The sequence below is a fragment of the Engystomops pustulosus genome, chromosome 9 (genome assembly GCF_040894005.1).
Source record: "Engystomops pustulosus chromosome 9, aEngPut4.maternal, whole genome shotgun sequence".
In the NCBI taxonomy this organism is placed as follows: Eukaryota; Metazoa; Chordata; class Amphibia; order Anura; family Leptodactylidae; genus Engystomops; species Engystomops pustulosus.
Genome location: NC_092419.1, coordinates 108,760,665 through 108,778,133, shown reverse-complemented (window position 1 = coordinate 108,778,133; position 17,469 = coordinate 108,760,665). Strand labels below are relative to the sequence as shown.

Sequence of the window (17,469 nt, the reverse complement as noted above, 5' to 3'; positions counted from 1 at the left end):
TTTACCCTAACCCAATGCACTAGAACTAGGTGGGTCATGCTGGATCAGAACCACAAGTCCCGGCAGGATAGGCAAGGGGTAGCAGTCCATGCTGGGACTTGTGGTGCATTTATCTTCTGCTGTATTTAGGGATTACATTATGTATGAGGCAGTGAAGGAACCACAAGTCCCAGCAGGACAGGCAGGGGGTTGCAGGGCATGCTGGGACTTGCAGTGCAGCAATGTTTGACATTATGTATGAAGCAATGATGGGATTTCGACCCGTGCCCGTGTTGACATGACCCCAGTGGGATGGTCTCGTCTCCATCTCTCCGCTCCAGCTCCCCGGGCGGCCTCTAGGGGCCCTCACACTCGTCGCATGGAAAACATTTATTCAACTTTGTCAATAGCAATTTCCAGGGTAAATACGTCTGATCGCTGCCTGAGCCGAGAGATGGGGAGGAGGGGTCCGGCAAGAGCCTAATATTGCAGATACTGAGGGATGGGTGCCAGGGGGACCCCCCTTTATCCTGGGATTGTACCAGTTATCATTGTAATCTGTGACGTCTCTCCTACTAGCTGCAGGCATAAGCTATAGTGTAGCGGTGCTGGGACTTGTAGTGCACCATGGCCATGTCTCTAAGCTATAGTATGATGTATGGCTGGGTTTATGACAGGGTTCGATTAGGGGACCCCTGGGCACAATGCTGGAGGGTCCTTCTGAATATTAGCATCACTATGACAGATGTAAGAACACGGCGCTGTGCTAATCACTCCAATGCACCATCTAGTGCCCATGTACATTGGACGACCCCTAGTCATAGCACTGTATTCCAGGTGATGCCCGCCCCTGGATGGGTCACTGGAGACCAGTAGGTTGCTCATCCCTGACACAGACCAGGTAGGGGACTAGACCACCCTGGGCAGGGGCGTAACTAGAAGCTGATGGGCCCCAGTGCAAAGTCTGTGCCAGGCCCCCGACTATAATGTTTGGACTATAGTAATAGTCTTCCCATATAGAAAAGTGACACCATAAGGGCCCCCTAAACCTCTTGGGCCCTAGTGCAATCGCAACCTCTGCACCCCCCTAAAGTTACGCCCCTGACCCTGGGCCCACACCCCCTATATCTCACACCTCAGCACCTTCTATTGGTCTCGAGGATGAGGCATTTTGCGCCTCGTGGCCTCCTCAAAGCTTTCAGCCTCCTTTAATGTGATATCGATTTTCTGTATTAACCCCTTCCCTGCAATAGTTTACGGTCTCCCCCCTGTGCGGGGGCACCTGTGCTGGGTACAGTGCACATTGCAGAGTAATTGCTTCTGCAAACTGAGTAACAGACTCTCATAAACTAAGTTTTAACCCTGGCGGAGGCGGCGCTGACCCGCTCTTGTCTCCTGCAGATGTAATTCGCGGACCCTCTCAGGCGCGAGGGCTTCAAAGCGCAGGCAGCGTCTTGGCGCTGATGGAAATGCTACGGGGTCAGAGGAGAGCGCGCGTCTCCCGTACAACAGCTCTGCCAAGTTTTAGCTCCTCGGTTCTCAAAGATTTGGAGGAACGGCGACGCCGCGCCCGGCACTTTCCCCATCAGCGCGGTTTAATGGCCTGACCTTTATGGAGAGCGTGCGCCAATCACGTCTGCGTCTGTTCCTGTGGAAAGTCAGGAAATATCACTGAGCGCAGGTGATCCGGGGACATCACATAAGATCGGGGTGAGACCCAGGTGACAGGTAGACCCCCAAAAATACTCTGGGTCCTACAGAGGGCCCACCGGCGAGTCCAGGGACCCCACTCAAGTTCTGATACATGTGGCCAAATGACTCCAGTAAACAATGAGGAGTAAACCAAAGACTGCAGCACAAATACTGACACTCACCAACACTCCTGCCCTGACACTTTTTATAATAAAATTGTTCCTATAAGACCCCAGAATGGCCTAAGGCCAGCCTTTCCATAACATAAACAGCGCCACACCCGTCTATGGGTCATGTGTAGTATTGCAGCTCAGTGAGATCTGGGGTGCAATACTAGACACAACCTGTGGATGAGAGTGGTGCTGTTTATGGAAGAAAAGATCCCTGTAGACACTGAATGTACCCATAGGAATGTGGCTCCTGTTCAGAACTGAATTTGGGGCGAATCCTCTACAACACCATCCCCACCTCCTGCTTCCTCAGGCTGAATTGTCATAGGCTCCTGCTTTGTCTCCTCCATGCTTTATACTGCAGCTCCCCTTCGTCAGGCTGAATTGTCATAGGCTCCTGCTTTGTCTCCTCCATGCTTTATACTGCAGCTCCCCTTCGTCAGGCTGAATTGTCATAGGCTCCTGCTTTGTCTCCTCCATGCTTTATATTGCAGCTCCCCTTCCTCAGGCTGAATTGCCATAGGCTCCTTCTTTTTCTCCTCCATGCTTTATATTGCAGCTCCCCTTCCTCAGGCTGAATTGTCATAGGCTCCTGCTTTGTCTCCTCCATGCTTTATATTGCAGCTCTGCTTCCTCAGGCTGAATTGCCATAGGCTCCTGCTTTCTCTCCTCCATGCATTATACTGCAGCTCCCCTTCGTCAGGCTGAATTGTCATAGGCTCCTGCTTTGTCTCCTCCATGCTTTATACTGCAGCTCTGCTTCCTCAGTCTGAATTGCCATAGGCTCCTTCTTTCTCTCCTCCATGCTTTATATTGCAGCTCTGCTTCCTCAGGCTGAATTGCCATAGGCTCCTTCTTTCTCTCCTCCATGCTTTATATTGCAGCTCTGCTTCCTCAGGCTGAATTGTCATAGGCTCCTGCTTTCTCTCCTCCATGCTTTATATTGCAGCTCTGCTTCCTCAGGCTGAATTGTCATAGGCTCCTTCTTTCTCTCCTCCATGCTTTATATTGCAGCTCTGCTTCGTCAGGCTGAATTGTCATAGGCTCCTGCTTTGTCTCCTCCATGCTTTATATTGCAGCTCCCCTTCCTCAGGCTGAATTGCCATAGGCTCCTTCTTTCTCTCCTCCATGCTTTATATTGCAGCTCTGCTTCCTCAGGCTGAATTGCCATAGGCTCCTGCTTTCTCTCCTCCATGCATTATACTGCAGCTCCCCTTCGTCAGGCTGAATTGTCATAGGCTCCTGCTTTGTCTCCTCCATGCTTTATACTGCAGCTCTGCTTCCTCAGTCTGAATTGCCATAGGCTCCTTCTTTTTCTCCTCCATGCTTTATATTGCAGCTCTGCTTCCTCAGGCTGAATTGTCATAGGCTCCTGCTTTGTCTCCTCCATGCTTTATATTGCAGCTCCCCTTCCTCAGGCTGAATTGCCAAAGGCTCCTGCTTTCTCTCCTCCATGCTTTATATTGCAGCTCTGCTTCCTCAGGCTGAATTGCCATAGGCTCCTGCTTTCTCTCCTCCATGCTTTATATTGCAGCTCTGCTTCCTCAGGCTGAATTGCCATAGGCTCCTGCTTTCTCTCCTCCATGCTTTATACTGCAGCTCTGCTTCCTCAGACTGAATTGTCATAGGCTCCTGCTTTGTCTCCTCCTTGCTTTACACTGCAGCTCTGATTTTCTGCAGGCAGAAGCACAAGCTGAGCCTTTAGAATCAGATAAATCCAGGAGTAATCACTCACATTCAATTTTTCACTGAACAGGGAAGGTTTACAATGGATTTAGTCTCCTATTAACCCCTTCATTGCTGCAGACTGTCAATGGGTGTAAATACCATACTAGGGGGGAGGGGGGGGGGGGTTCACTTAATTTCAAATCCCTCTCTAAAACTCTCCATCAGGATCTGTAATTATCTGCCGTCTGTGAATCCAATTAAGGTCCATTATTAGCGGCGCTGGTGATGGTGGGAGATTGAGCGCAGATCGGGAGATCCGGGGCGCGCGGGTGGAATCCATATCGGAAGATAAATATTCCAGTCCAGTCTCGGTAAACTGGCAGATAATGGCGGCACGGACGGGTCAGCGAGGTTTTATTAGCTCAATTAACGGGGAGTAAGAGAAGGCTTAGCGGCGCTCCCGGCGCGCTGGCGGGATTGAGCCGCTAGTAATGGTGTTATTAACCTCTCGCAGGCGCAGGATTTGGCGGCAGATTTCGGCTCCATTCTGCGGTTCAAGTCTTTATTAATAAGCTGTTTATTGTGCTTAATCCGCCCGGGGAACAATCCTGCCTCTTGTAGAGTCAACACCGCGCTGTGAGCAGATGCTGCAGCCCCCCCACACATCTGCTCACATCCCCCCTGCACCCCCAAACTCATCGCCCGCGTAATCCCCATGAAATGGGGTCAGTCATTTGACCGCCAGCCGCCGCGTCAATCAGGGACTGACATGGCGGCAGCAACCGCAAACAACTTCATCGTTATCCTTTATCATTACAAAGATTCCTGCTTGCTGTCAGTAAATGGAAACAGGGCTGGGCTGGGGGTTTGTTACAATGTGTCTCTGGAATCCAGACTGATACATTGCAACAGAGTATACAACATACTATAGTCACATACCATACTATAGTCACATAACATACTATAGTCACATAACATACTATAGTCACATACCATACTATAGTCACATACCATACTATAGTCACATAACATACTATAGTCACATAACATACTATAGTCACATAACATACTATAGTCACATACCATACTATAGTCACATACCATACTATAGTCACATAACATACTATAGTCACATAACATACTATAGTCACATAACATACTATAGTCACATACCATACTATAGTCACATACCATACTATAGTCACATAACATACTATAGTCACATAACATACTATAGTCACATACCATACTATAGTCACATACCATACTATAGTCACATACCATACTATAGTCACATAACATACTATAGTCACATACCATACTATAGTCACATAACATACTATAGTCACATACCATACTATAGTCACATAACATACTATAGTCACATACCATACTATAGTCACATACCATACTATAGTCACATAACATACTATAGTCACATACCATACTATAGTCACATAACATACTATAGTCACATACCATACTATAGTCACATACCATACTATAGTCACATACCATACTATAGTCACATACCATACTATAGTCACATAACATACTATAGTCACATACCATACTATAGTCACATAACATACTATAGTCACATAACATACTATAGTCACATACCATACTATAGTCACATACCATACTATAGTCACATACCATACTATAGTCACATAACATACTATAGTCACATAACATACTATAGTCACATAACATACTATAGTCACATACCATACTATAGTCACATACCATACTATAGTCACATAACATACTATAGTCACATACCATACTATAGTCACATAACATACTATAGTCACATAACATACTATAGTCACATACCATAGTCACATACCATACTATAGTCACATACCATACTATAGTCACATACCATACTATAGTCACATACCATACTATAGTCACATACCATACTATAGTCACATACCATACTATAGTCACATACCATACTATAGTCACATACCATACTATAGTCACATACCATACTATAGTCACATACCATACTATAGTCACATCACATACTATAGTCACATCACATACTATAGTCACATCACATACTATAGTCACATAACATACTATAGTCACATACCATACTATAGTCACATAACATACTATAGTCACATAACATACTATAGTCACATAACATACTATAGTCACATAACATACTATAGTCACATACCATACTATAGTCACATACCATACTATAGTCACATAACATACTATAGTCACATAACATACTATAGTCACATAACATACTATAGTCACATACCATACTATAGTCACATACCATACTATAGTCACATACCATACTATAGTCACATACCATACTATACTATAGTCACATACCATACTATAGTCACATACCATACTATAGTCACATAACATACTATAGTCACATAACATACTATAGTCACATAACATACTATAGTCACATAACATACTATAGTCACATAACATACTATAGTCACATAACATACTATAGTCACATAACATACTATAGTCACATAACATACTATAGTCACATAACATACTATAGTCACATACCATACTATAGTCACATACCATACTATAGTCACATAACATACTATAGTCACATAACATACTATAGTCACATAACATACTATAGTCACATAACATACTATAGTCACATAACATACCATACTATAGTCACATAACATACTATAGTCACATAACATACCATACTATAGTCACATAACATACTATAGTCACATAACATACCATACTATAGTCACATAACATACCATACTATAGTCACATAACATACCATACTATAGTCACATACCATACTATAGTCACATAACATACTATAGTCACATACCATACTATAGTCACATAACATACTATAGTCACATAACATACTATAGTCACATACCATACTATAGTCACATAACATACTATAGTCACATACCATACTATAGTCACATAACATACTATAGTCACATAACATACTATAGTCACATAACATACTATAGTCACATAACATACTATAGTCACATAACATACTATAGTCACATAACATACCATACTATAGTCACATAACATACCATACTATAGTCACATACCATACTATAGTCACATAACATACCATACTATAGTCACATAACATACCATACTATAGTCACATAACATACCATACTATAGTCACATAACATACTATAGTCACATAACATACTATAGTCACATAACATACTATAGTCACATAACATACTATAGTCACATAACATACTATAGTCGCATTACATACCATACTATAGTCACATAACATACTATAGTCACATAACATACTATAGTCACATAACATACTATAGTCACATAACATACTATAGTCACATAACATACCATACTATAGTCACATACCATACTATAGTCACATAACATACTATAGTCACATACCATACTATAGTCACATAACATACTATAGTCACATAACATACTATAGTCACATACCATACTATAGTCACATAACATACTATAGTCACATACCATACTATAGTCACATAACATACTATAGTCACATACCATACTATAGTCACATACCATACTATAGTCACATACCATACTATAGTCACATAACATACTATAGTCACATAACATACTATAGTCACATACCATACTATAGTCACATACCATACTATAGTCACATAACATACTATAGTCACATAACATACTATAGTCACATACCATACTATAGTCACATACCATACTATAGTCACATAACATACCATACTATAGTCACATAACATAACATACTATAGTCACATAACATACCATACTATAGTCACATACCATACTATAGTCACATAACATACTATAGTCACATACCATACTATAGTCACATAACATACTATAGTCACATAACATACTATAGTCACATACCATACTATAGTCACATAACATACTATAGTCACATACCATACTATAGTCACATAACATACTATAGTCACATAACATACCATACTATAGTCACATAACATACTATAGTCACATAACATACTATAGTCACATAACATACCATACTATAGTCACATAACATACTATAGTCACATAACATACTATAGTCACATAACATAACAGCGCCACCCCTGTCTGTGGGTTGTGTACGGTATTGCAGCTGTATTGTCTTAATTGGATTTCATACCAGACACACAGATGTGGTGGTCCATAACATAATCCCTGGACGCCCCTTTAATAAGGAGGAACATATTGCATGTATTATAGGAAATGTAAATGAGCAGGAGAGGATATTCCATATTTTGGGAATTCCTGGATCCAGGGCGGTGATTAGGAGACGCGCTGCCGCTGATCTCTTCATCAGCCTCTCCTCTCTGGACAGGATAATGTGAATATTTACAGCCAGGAGAGGGAATATATCCATAAAACATCTGAGCGCACCGAAAATTGAGTTGAAACAGCGCAGGAGATTGTTTGTGAAGCGACACGTGGATGAGATGTGCGGCGGCGCTCCGGCGGAGGAGAGAGACTGATGCTTTACAAGACTGGAAGCGACAGGGATGACACGGCAGGACAGCGGCCAGGGAGATGCCGGGATCCCCCGGGGATGTGCTGTAACAACCCTCAGCAGTAGCAAGTAGGGAATGAGTGTTTCCATTCATTGACAGCAAGCACAGAGGGTCCATAATGTGTAGCAGCCAACCCCAACAGTGATGTCACAGATTCCAGGGTTATGATCAGTGCCCCTTCCCCTCCAAAGCACTGATGCCCCCGGGGTGAGGGGCATTACCTGTTAGGGATATGTCCGGCGTCCTGCAGCAGCGCAGCCTGCTCTACGTCTCTCGGGAATCCATGCAGCACCCACCCCTGGGTGGCACAGTCCAGTCTGCTGAGGCGCTCACCCAGGAGCCTCAGGACCAGGTTATCAGGAACTGAAACCAGAGAACAACAACATCAGCTTCACATCCAATATAACATCTGCCGACGTGTGTATCTAATCCCATCATGTGTGATACTGTCTGCTGAGCTGTGTATCTAATCCCATCATGTGTGATACTGTCTGCTAAGCTGTGTATCTAATCCCATCATGTGTGATACTGTCTGCTGAGCTGTGTATCTAATCCTATCCTGTGTGATACTGTCTGCTGAGCTGTGTATCTAATCCTATCCTGTGTGATACTGTCTGCTGAGCTGTGTATCTAATCCCATCATGTGTGATACTGTCTGCTAAGCTGTGTATCTAATCCCATCATGTGTGATACTGTCTGCTGAGCTGTGTATCTAATCCTATCCTGTGTGATGCTGTCTGCTGAGCTGTGTATCTAATCCTATCCTGTGTGATACTGTCTGCTGAGCTGTGTATCTCATCCTATCATGTGTGATACTGTCTGCTGAGCTGTGTATCTAATCCTATCCTGTGTGATACTGACTGCTGAGCTGTGTATCTAATCCTATCCTGTGTGATACTGTCTACTGAGCTGTGTATCTAATCCTATCCTGTGTGATAGTCTGCTGAGCTGTGTATCTAATCCTATCCTGTGTGATACTGTCTGCTGAGCTGTGTATCTAATCCTATCCTGTGTGATACTGTCTGCTGAGCTGTGTATCTAATCCTATCATGTGTGATACTGTCTGCTGAGCTGTGTATCTAATCCCATCATGTGTGATACTGTCTGCTAAGCTGTGTATCTAATCCCATCATGTGTGATACTGTCTGCTGAGCTGTGTATCTAATCCCATCATGTGTGATACTGTCTGCTGAGCTGTGTATCTAATCCCATCATGTGTGATACTGTCTGCTGAGCTGTGTATCTAATCCCATCATGTGTGATACTGTCTGCTGAGCTGTGTATCTAATCCCATCATGTGTGATACTGTCTGCTGAGCTGTGTATCTAATCCCATCATGTGTGATACTGTCCGCTGAGCTGTGTATCTAATCCCATCATGTGTGATACTGACCGCTGAGCTGTGTATCTAATCCCATCCTGTGTGATATTGACTGCTGAGCTGTGTATCTAATCCTATCCTGTGTGATACAGCCTGCTGAGCCGTGTATCTAATCCTATCATGTGTGATACTGTCTGCTGAGCCGTGTATCTAATCCTATCCTGTGTGATACTGACTGCTGAGCTGTGTATCTAATCCCATCATGTGTGATACTGTCTGCTGAGCTGTGTATCTAATCCCATCATGTGTGATACTGTCTGCTGAGCTGTGTATCTAATCCCATCATGTGTGATACTGACCGCTGAGCTGTGTATCTAATCCCATCCTGTGTGATACTGACCGCTGAGCTGTGTATCTAATCCCATCCTGTGTGATACTGACCGCTGAGCTGTGTATCTAATCCTATCCTGTGTGATACAGCCTGCTGAGCTGTGTATCTAATCCTATCATGTGTGATACAGCCTGCTGAGCTGTGTATCTAATCCTATCCTGTGTGATACAGCCTGCTGAGCTGTGTATCTAATCCTATCATGTGTGATACTGTCTGCTGAGCTGTGTATCTAATCCTATCATGTGTGATACTGTCTGCTGAGCTGTGTATCTAATCCTATCATGTGTGATACTGTCTGCTGAGCTGTGTATCTAATCCTATCCTGTGTGATACTGACTGCTGAGCTGTGTATCTAATCCCATCCTGTGTGATACTGACTGCTGAGCTGTGTATCTAATCCTATCCTGTGTGATACTGTCTGCTGAGCTGTGTATCTAATCCTATCCTGTGTGATACTGTCTGCTGAGCTGTGTATCTAATCCCATCCTGTGTGATACTGACTGCTGAGCTGTGTATCTAATCCTATCCTGTGTGATACTGTCTGCTGAGCTGTGTATGTAATCCTATCCTGTGTGATACTGACTGCTGAGCTGTGCATCTAATCCTATCCTGTGTGATTCTGTCTGCTGAGCTCTGTATCTAATCCTATCCTGTGTGATACTGTCTGCTGAGCTGTGTATCTAATTCTATCCTGTGTGATACTGTCTGCTGAGCTCTGTATCTAATCCTATCCTGTGTGATACTGTCTGCTGAGCTCTGTATCTAATCCTATCCTCTGTGATACTGTCTGCTGAGCTATGTATCTAATCCTATCCTGTGTGATACTGACTGCTGAGCTGTGTATCTGATCCTATCCTGTGTGATACTGACTGCTGAGCTGTGTATCTGATCCTATCCTGTGTGATACTGACTGCTGAGCTGTGTATCTAATCCTATCCTGTGTGATACTGACTGCTGAGCTGTGTATCTGATCCTATCCTGTGTGATACAGTCTGCTGCGCTGTGTATAGATGCCCCCTGTGCAGTATAGATGCCCCCTCCCCAGTGTATGTGCAGTATAGATGCCCCCTGTGCAGTATAGATGCCCCTCCCCAGTGTATGTGCAGTATAGATGCCCCCTGTGCAGTATAGATGCCCCCTCCCCAGTGTATGTGCAGTATAGATGCCCCCTGTGCAGTATAGATGCCCCCTCCCCTGTGTATGTGCAGTATAGATGCCCCCTGTGCAGTATAGATGCCCCTCCCCAGTGTATGTGCAGTATAGATGCCCCCTGTGCAGTATAGATGCCCCCTCCCCTGTGTATGTGCAGTATAGATGCCCCCTGTGCAGTATAGATGCCCCCTCCCCTGTGTATGTGCAGTATAGATGCCCCCTGTGCAGTATAGATGCCCCCTCCCCTGTGTATGTGCAGTATAGATGCCCCCTCCCCTGTGTATGTGCAGTATAGATGCCCCCTGTGCAGCATAGATGCCCCCTCCCCTGTGTATGTGCAGTATAGATGCCCCCTGTGCAGTATAGATGCCCCCTGTGCAGTATAGATGCCCCTCCCCAGTGTATGTGCAGTATAGATGCCCCCTCCCCTGTGTATGTGCAGTATAGATGCCCCCTCCCCTGTGTATGTGCAGTATAGATGCCCCCTGTGCAGTATAGATGCCCCTCCCCAGTGTATGTGCAGTATAGATGCCCCCTCCCCTGTGTATGTGCAGTATAGATGCCCCCTCCCCTGTGTATGTGCAGTATAGATGCCCCCTGTGCAGTATAGATGCCCCCTCCCCTGTGTATGTGCAGTATAGATGCCCCCTGTGCAGTATAGATGCCCCCTCCCCTGTGTATGTGCAGTATAGATGCCCCCTGTGCAGTATAGATGCCCCTCCCCAGTGTATGTGCAGTATAGATGCCCCCTCCCCTGTGTATGTGCAGTATAGATGCCCCCTGTGCAGTATAGATGCCCCCTCCCCTGTGTATGTGCAGTATAGATGCCCCCTGTGCAGTATAGATGCCCCCTCCCCTGTGTATGTGCAGTATAGATGCCCCCTGTGCAGTATAGATGCCCCTCCCCAGTGTATGTGCAGTATAGATGCCCCCTCCCCTGTGTATGTGCAGTATAGATGCCCCCTGTGCAGTATAGATGCCCCCTCCCCTGTGTATGTGCAGTATACATGTCCCCTGTGCAGTATAGAAGCCCCCTCCCCTGTGTATGTGCAGTATAGATGCCCCCTGTGCAGTATAGATGCCCCCTCCCCAGTGTATGTGCAGTATAGATGCCCCCTGTGCAGTATAGATGCCCCCTCCCCTGTGTATGTGCAGTATAGATGCCCCCTCCCCTGTGTATGTGCAGTATAGATGCCCCCTGTGCAGTATAGAAGCCCCCTCCCCTGTGTATGTGCAGTATAGATGCCCCCTGTGCAGTATAGATGCCCCCTCCCCAGTGTATGTGCAGTATAGATGCCCCCTCCCCTGTGTATGTGCAGTATAGATGCCCCCTCCCCTGTGTATGTGCAGTATAGATGCCCCCTGTGCAGTATAGATGCCCCCTCCCCTGTGTATGTGCAGTATTTGGCTGGCAGTGTTTGTTTATTGTTTACTGCCACCTGCTGCTCAGTCTTGTGCATTGCGCCCACATGAATGGCTAGGCTGGCATCTGGAAGGTCAACAATGCACAAGACTATTGAAGGAGCGATTGTTAGCGCGGAGAGAGAAACAGATGGCGGGAAAATTACTGTAATGCCTGAGATTAAGCTCCAATTTATATTCAGGTGCATCCGCTCCTCTATTCATGTACAAACCTACAGGATTTTATAGGAGCAGCATCTGCAGGAGAAGGAGTGAGGGTGATAATAAGTTACCGTATGTACTGACTTTATATATAGTTGTATATGCAGAGTAGCTGCGCTCCAACCTGGGGCCCCTCGGCTACATCTGAAAATGCTATGGGGGCAGATAGAGGCTCTGTGGCTGGATAATAACGCTATCAGATGTGAAGAGATTGGAAGTGTACCCCCCTGATGATAGGAGCCCCAATCCCACAGATTGGGACAGCTCTGCCATCATGTAATGGGGGAAGCTTCCCAGTATAACTATATGGGCTGTGTGGAGGTGGTGATTTTATCCTAGACTGCCCCCGGTGCCCGAGGGGCCCCAAAGGTTTCTACTAGAGGACAGTATTTCACCCTAGAACGACCTAGTGCTTTAAGGGCCTCAAGTGCTCCTATGCAAGGCAATCTATATTATATAACATAACAGCAGTAACGGCATCTATACTATATTAGATAACAGCAGTAACTGCACCTATACTATATTAGATAACAGCAGTAACTGCACCTATACTATATTAGATAACAGCAGTAACTGCATCTATACTATATTAGATAACAGCAGTAATTGCACCTGTACTATATTAGATAACAGCAGTAACTGCACCTATACTATATTAGATAACAGCAGTAACTGCACCTATACTATATTAGATAACAGCAGTAACTGCATCTATACTGTATAACATAACAGAAGTAACGACATCTATACTATATTAGATAACAGCAGTAACTGCACCTATACTATATTAGATAACAGCAGTAACAGCACCTATACTATATTAGATAACAGCAGTAACTGCATCTATACTATATTAGATAACAGCAGTAACTGCATCTATACTATATTAGATAACAGCAGTAACTGCATCTATACTACATTAGATAACAGGAGTAACCACAGCTATACTATATTAGATAACAGCAGTAACTGCATCTATACTATATTAGATAACAGCAGTAATTGCACCTGTACTATATTAGATAACAGCAGTAACTGCATCTATACTATATAACATAACAGCAGTAATGGCATCTATACTATATTAGAAAACAGCAGTAACTGCATCTATACTATATTAGATAACAGCAGTAACTGCATCTATACTATATTAGATAACAGCAGTAATGGCATCTATACTATATTAGATAACAGCAGTAATGGCATCTATACTATATTAGATAACAGCAGTAATGGCATCTATACTATATTACATAACAGCAGTAACTGCATCTATACTATATTAGATAACAACAGTAATGGCATCTATACTATATTAGATAACAGCAGTAACTGCATCTATACTATATTAGATAACAGCAGTAACTGCATCTATACTATATAACATAACAGCAGTAACGGCATCTATACTATATTAGATAACAGCAGTAACTGCATCTATACTATATTAGATAACAGCAGTAACTGCATCTATACTATATTAGATAACAGCAGTACTGGCATCTATACTATATTAGATAACAGCAGTAACGGCATCTATACTATATTAGATAACAGCAGTAACTGCATCTATACTATATTAGATAACAGGAGTAACCGCAGCTATACTATATTAGATAACAGCAGTAACTGCATCTATACTATATTAGATAACAGCAGTAATGGCATCTATACTATATTAGATAACAGCAGTAACTGCATCTTTACTATATTAGATAACAGCAATAACGGCATCTATACTATATTAGATAACAGCAGTAACTGCATCTATACTATATTAGATAACAGCAGTAACTGCATCTATACTATATTAGATAACAGCAGTAAGTGCATCAATACTATATTAGATAACAGCAGTAACTGCATCTATACTATATTAGATAACAACAGTAATGGCATCTATACTATATTAGATAACAGCAGTAACTGCATCTATACTATATTAGATAACAGCAGTAACTGCATCTATACTGTATAACATAACAGCAGTAATAGCATCTATACTATATTAGATAACAGCAGTAAGTGCATCTATACTATATTAGATAACAGCAGTAACTGCATCTATACTATATTAGATAACAGCAGTAATGTCATCTATAATATATTAGATAACAGCAGTAACGGCATCTATACTGTATTATATAACGGCAGTTACGGCATCTATACTGTATTACATAGCGGCAGTAACGGCATCTATACTGTATTACATAACGGCAGTAACTGCTTCTATACTATATTAGATAACATCAGTAACGCTTCTATACTGCATTAAATAACAGCGGTAAAGGCAGCCATACTAGATTAGATAACAGCAGTAACTGCATGTATACTATATTAGATAACAGGAGTAACCGCAGCTATACTATATTAGATAACAGCAGTAACTGCATCTATACTATATTAGATAACAGAAGTAATTGCACCTGTACTATATAACATAACAGCAGTAATGGCATCTATACTATATTAGATAACAGCAGTAACTGCATCTATACTATATAACATAACAGCAGTAATGACATCTATACTATATTAGATAACAGCAGTAACTGCATCTATACTATATAACATAACAGCAGTAATGACATCTATACTATATTAGATAACAGCAGTAACTGCATCTATACTATATTAGATAACAGCAGTAACTGCATCTATACTATATTAGATAACAGCAGTAACTGCATCTATACTATATTAGATAACAGCAATAATGGCATCTATACTATATTAGATAACAGCAGTAACGGCATCTATACTATATTAGATAACCGCAGTAACTGCATCTATACTATATTAGATAAAAGCGGTAAAGGCAGCTATACTATATTAGATAGCAGTAATGGTGTCTATACTATATTAGATAACAGCAGTAATGTCATCTATAATATATTAGATAACAGCAGTAACGGCATCTATACTGTATTACATAACGGCAGTTACGGCATCTATACTGTATTACATAACGGCATCTATACTGTATTTCATAACGGCAGTAACTGCTTCTATACTATATTAGATAACATTAGTATACTAGATTAGATAACAGCAGTAATATAGCATCTATACTATGTTAGATAACAGCGGTAATTGCATTTATACTATATTAGATAACAGCAGTAATGGCGTCTATACTATTTTAGAGACCAGCAGTAATGACATCTATACTATATTACATAACAGCAGTAATATGGCTCTAAGGCAGGAGTTAGCTATAGCGGGTGTCTGAGGGGATCCCCAAGGGCCACATTTTGCAGCACTAAGGTCACTGCCCCTGCGGCGTTAACCCTTTCCAGACATGACAGGTTGGCCCTGCAGCGGGGTTATGTGAAGGTGGGGGGATGTTTTTGTGCACTCTCTTCCTCTCCCGGTAATATCTATACATAGATCTATATGAAGGGAGTTGCACCGCGGGGCTCTGAAAGCTTCTGAAAAATTAAACTCAACAGATTCAAACTGTCCTATTTCCACATCAAAAGCTGCGAAGCAACCGAGCTCTTCCCAACTCATCTTCAAACGCCCGGCGCCCTAGAAAGTTTCCAAATTAAAAAAAAAAAATATGAAGGAAAAAAAAAAATAGAGGAAAATAAGATTTTTTTTTTGTGTAAAGTCTCTTGTTCCCCCAAGCGCTGTACCCGTTCCTGTAGCTGCTGTCTCTCCTTCTACTAATTATACCCATGTGAGTCTATTAATCAACTGGTAAATTATTTACACAGCCAAGTGTTTGCAGCTCCTGTACGGGGTAGCAGGTCCCCACTGAGCGCCCCCCACCCCCCAGCCTTGACTCCTGAAGCTTTCTTCTTTCTCATCCTCCTGCTCCCCCCCCCCCAACAATAACAACTATCAAACGCTTCCAGGGGGGGGGGGGGAACTTCTCAGTACAGACCTGCAAGGTCAAAAGGGCTGGCGAAATGCTGGAGGAGAGCCTGCTGCGGGCTCAGGACCCCGGACAGGGCACTTAGCATGTTAGGAAGGAGAACAGGGGACCCCCGTGATCTGTACAAGACCTAATGTGTCCTGGTGACAGGAGCTTGCACTCTATAGAGGTGGACGTCTGATGTGTCATACAAAACCTCCTGCATCTAACATTGTGTAAGCAAATCCACAAGTATCACAGAGGTCTGTGGGGGTGCATTCAGATAGCGCAATGAACTACCCCACACAGGACGGGACTTGGATAAAAACAACATTTTTGAAACGTTTAGATCGAATTTTGGTTAAATATGTCAAATGCATCAAAAAGTGAGTTTCAAGTGGCCTTTTTCATGTGTTCTTCTGATGTAGTAAACAGCACAGAAACCTATAAAAGGTACAGACACATTGGGGGTCATTTACTAAGGGCCCGATTTGCGTTTTCCTGAAGTGTTACCCGAATATTTCCGATTTGCGCCGATTTTCCCTGTATTGCCCTGGGATTTTGGCGCACGCGATCGGATTGTGGCGCTTTGGCGCCGGCATGCACACAACGGAAATGGGGGGGCATGGCCGAACGAAATCCCCACGGATTCGGAAAAACCGCCGCATTTAAAAAAAAAAAAAAAAAAAAAGTGTCGCTCGGCACGCGCTTACCTTCACCGGGAATAGGGCGGTGAACTTCAGTGCATTCCGGCGGGCCTCGGCGGACTTCAGCGCAGCAGCGACACCTGGTGGACGGCGGAGGAACTGCCTTAGTGAATCGCCGGAAGACCCGAATTCACCGAAGAGAATGCGCCGCTGGATCGCGAATGGGCCGGGTAAGTAAATCTGCCCCATTGGGGCTTATTTACTAAGGGTCCCGCGGATCACACTTTCATGGGCTTTTTGAAATTTTTGGGATTTGCACTGCTGGGACAGGCATTTAGAAGGGGATTGTGTTGCACGCACTGAGATTTTGGTGCAATTGTGTCGACTTTCATGCAACAGGAATTGGGGGGCG

General features: G+C 43.3%; 1 protein-coding gene across 2 annotated transcripts in view; it reads right to left on the bottom strand.

Moving 5' to 3' along the window:
- The window catches only part of AK8 (adenylate kinase 8), an 86,205-nt gene that overhangs the window by 28,768 nt on the left and 39,968 nt on the right, over positions 1-17,469 (bottom strand). For both annotated transcript variants that reach the window (XM_072125531.1, XM_072125530.1), the window contains one exon: positions 8,287-8,428. In XM_072125531.1, coding sequence (XP_071981632.1) covers positions 8,287-8,428 — 142 coding nt within the window. The remainder of the gene's footprint in view (positions 1-8,286; positions 8,429-17,469) is intronic.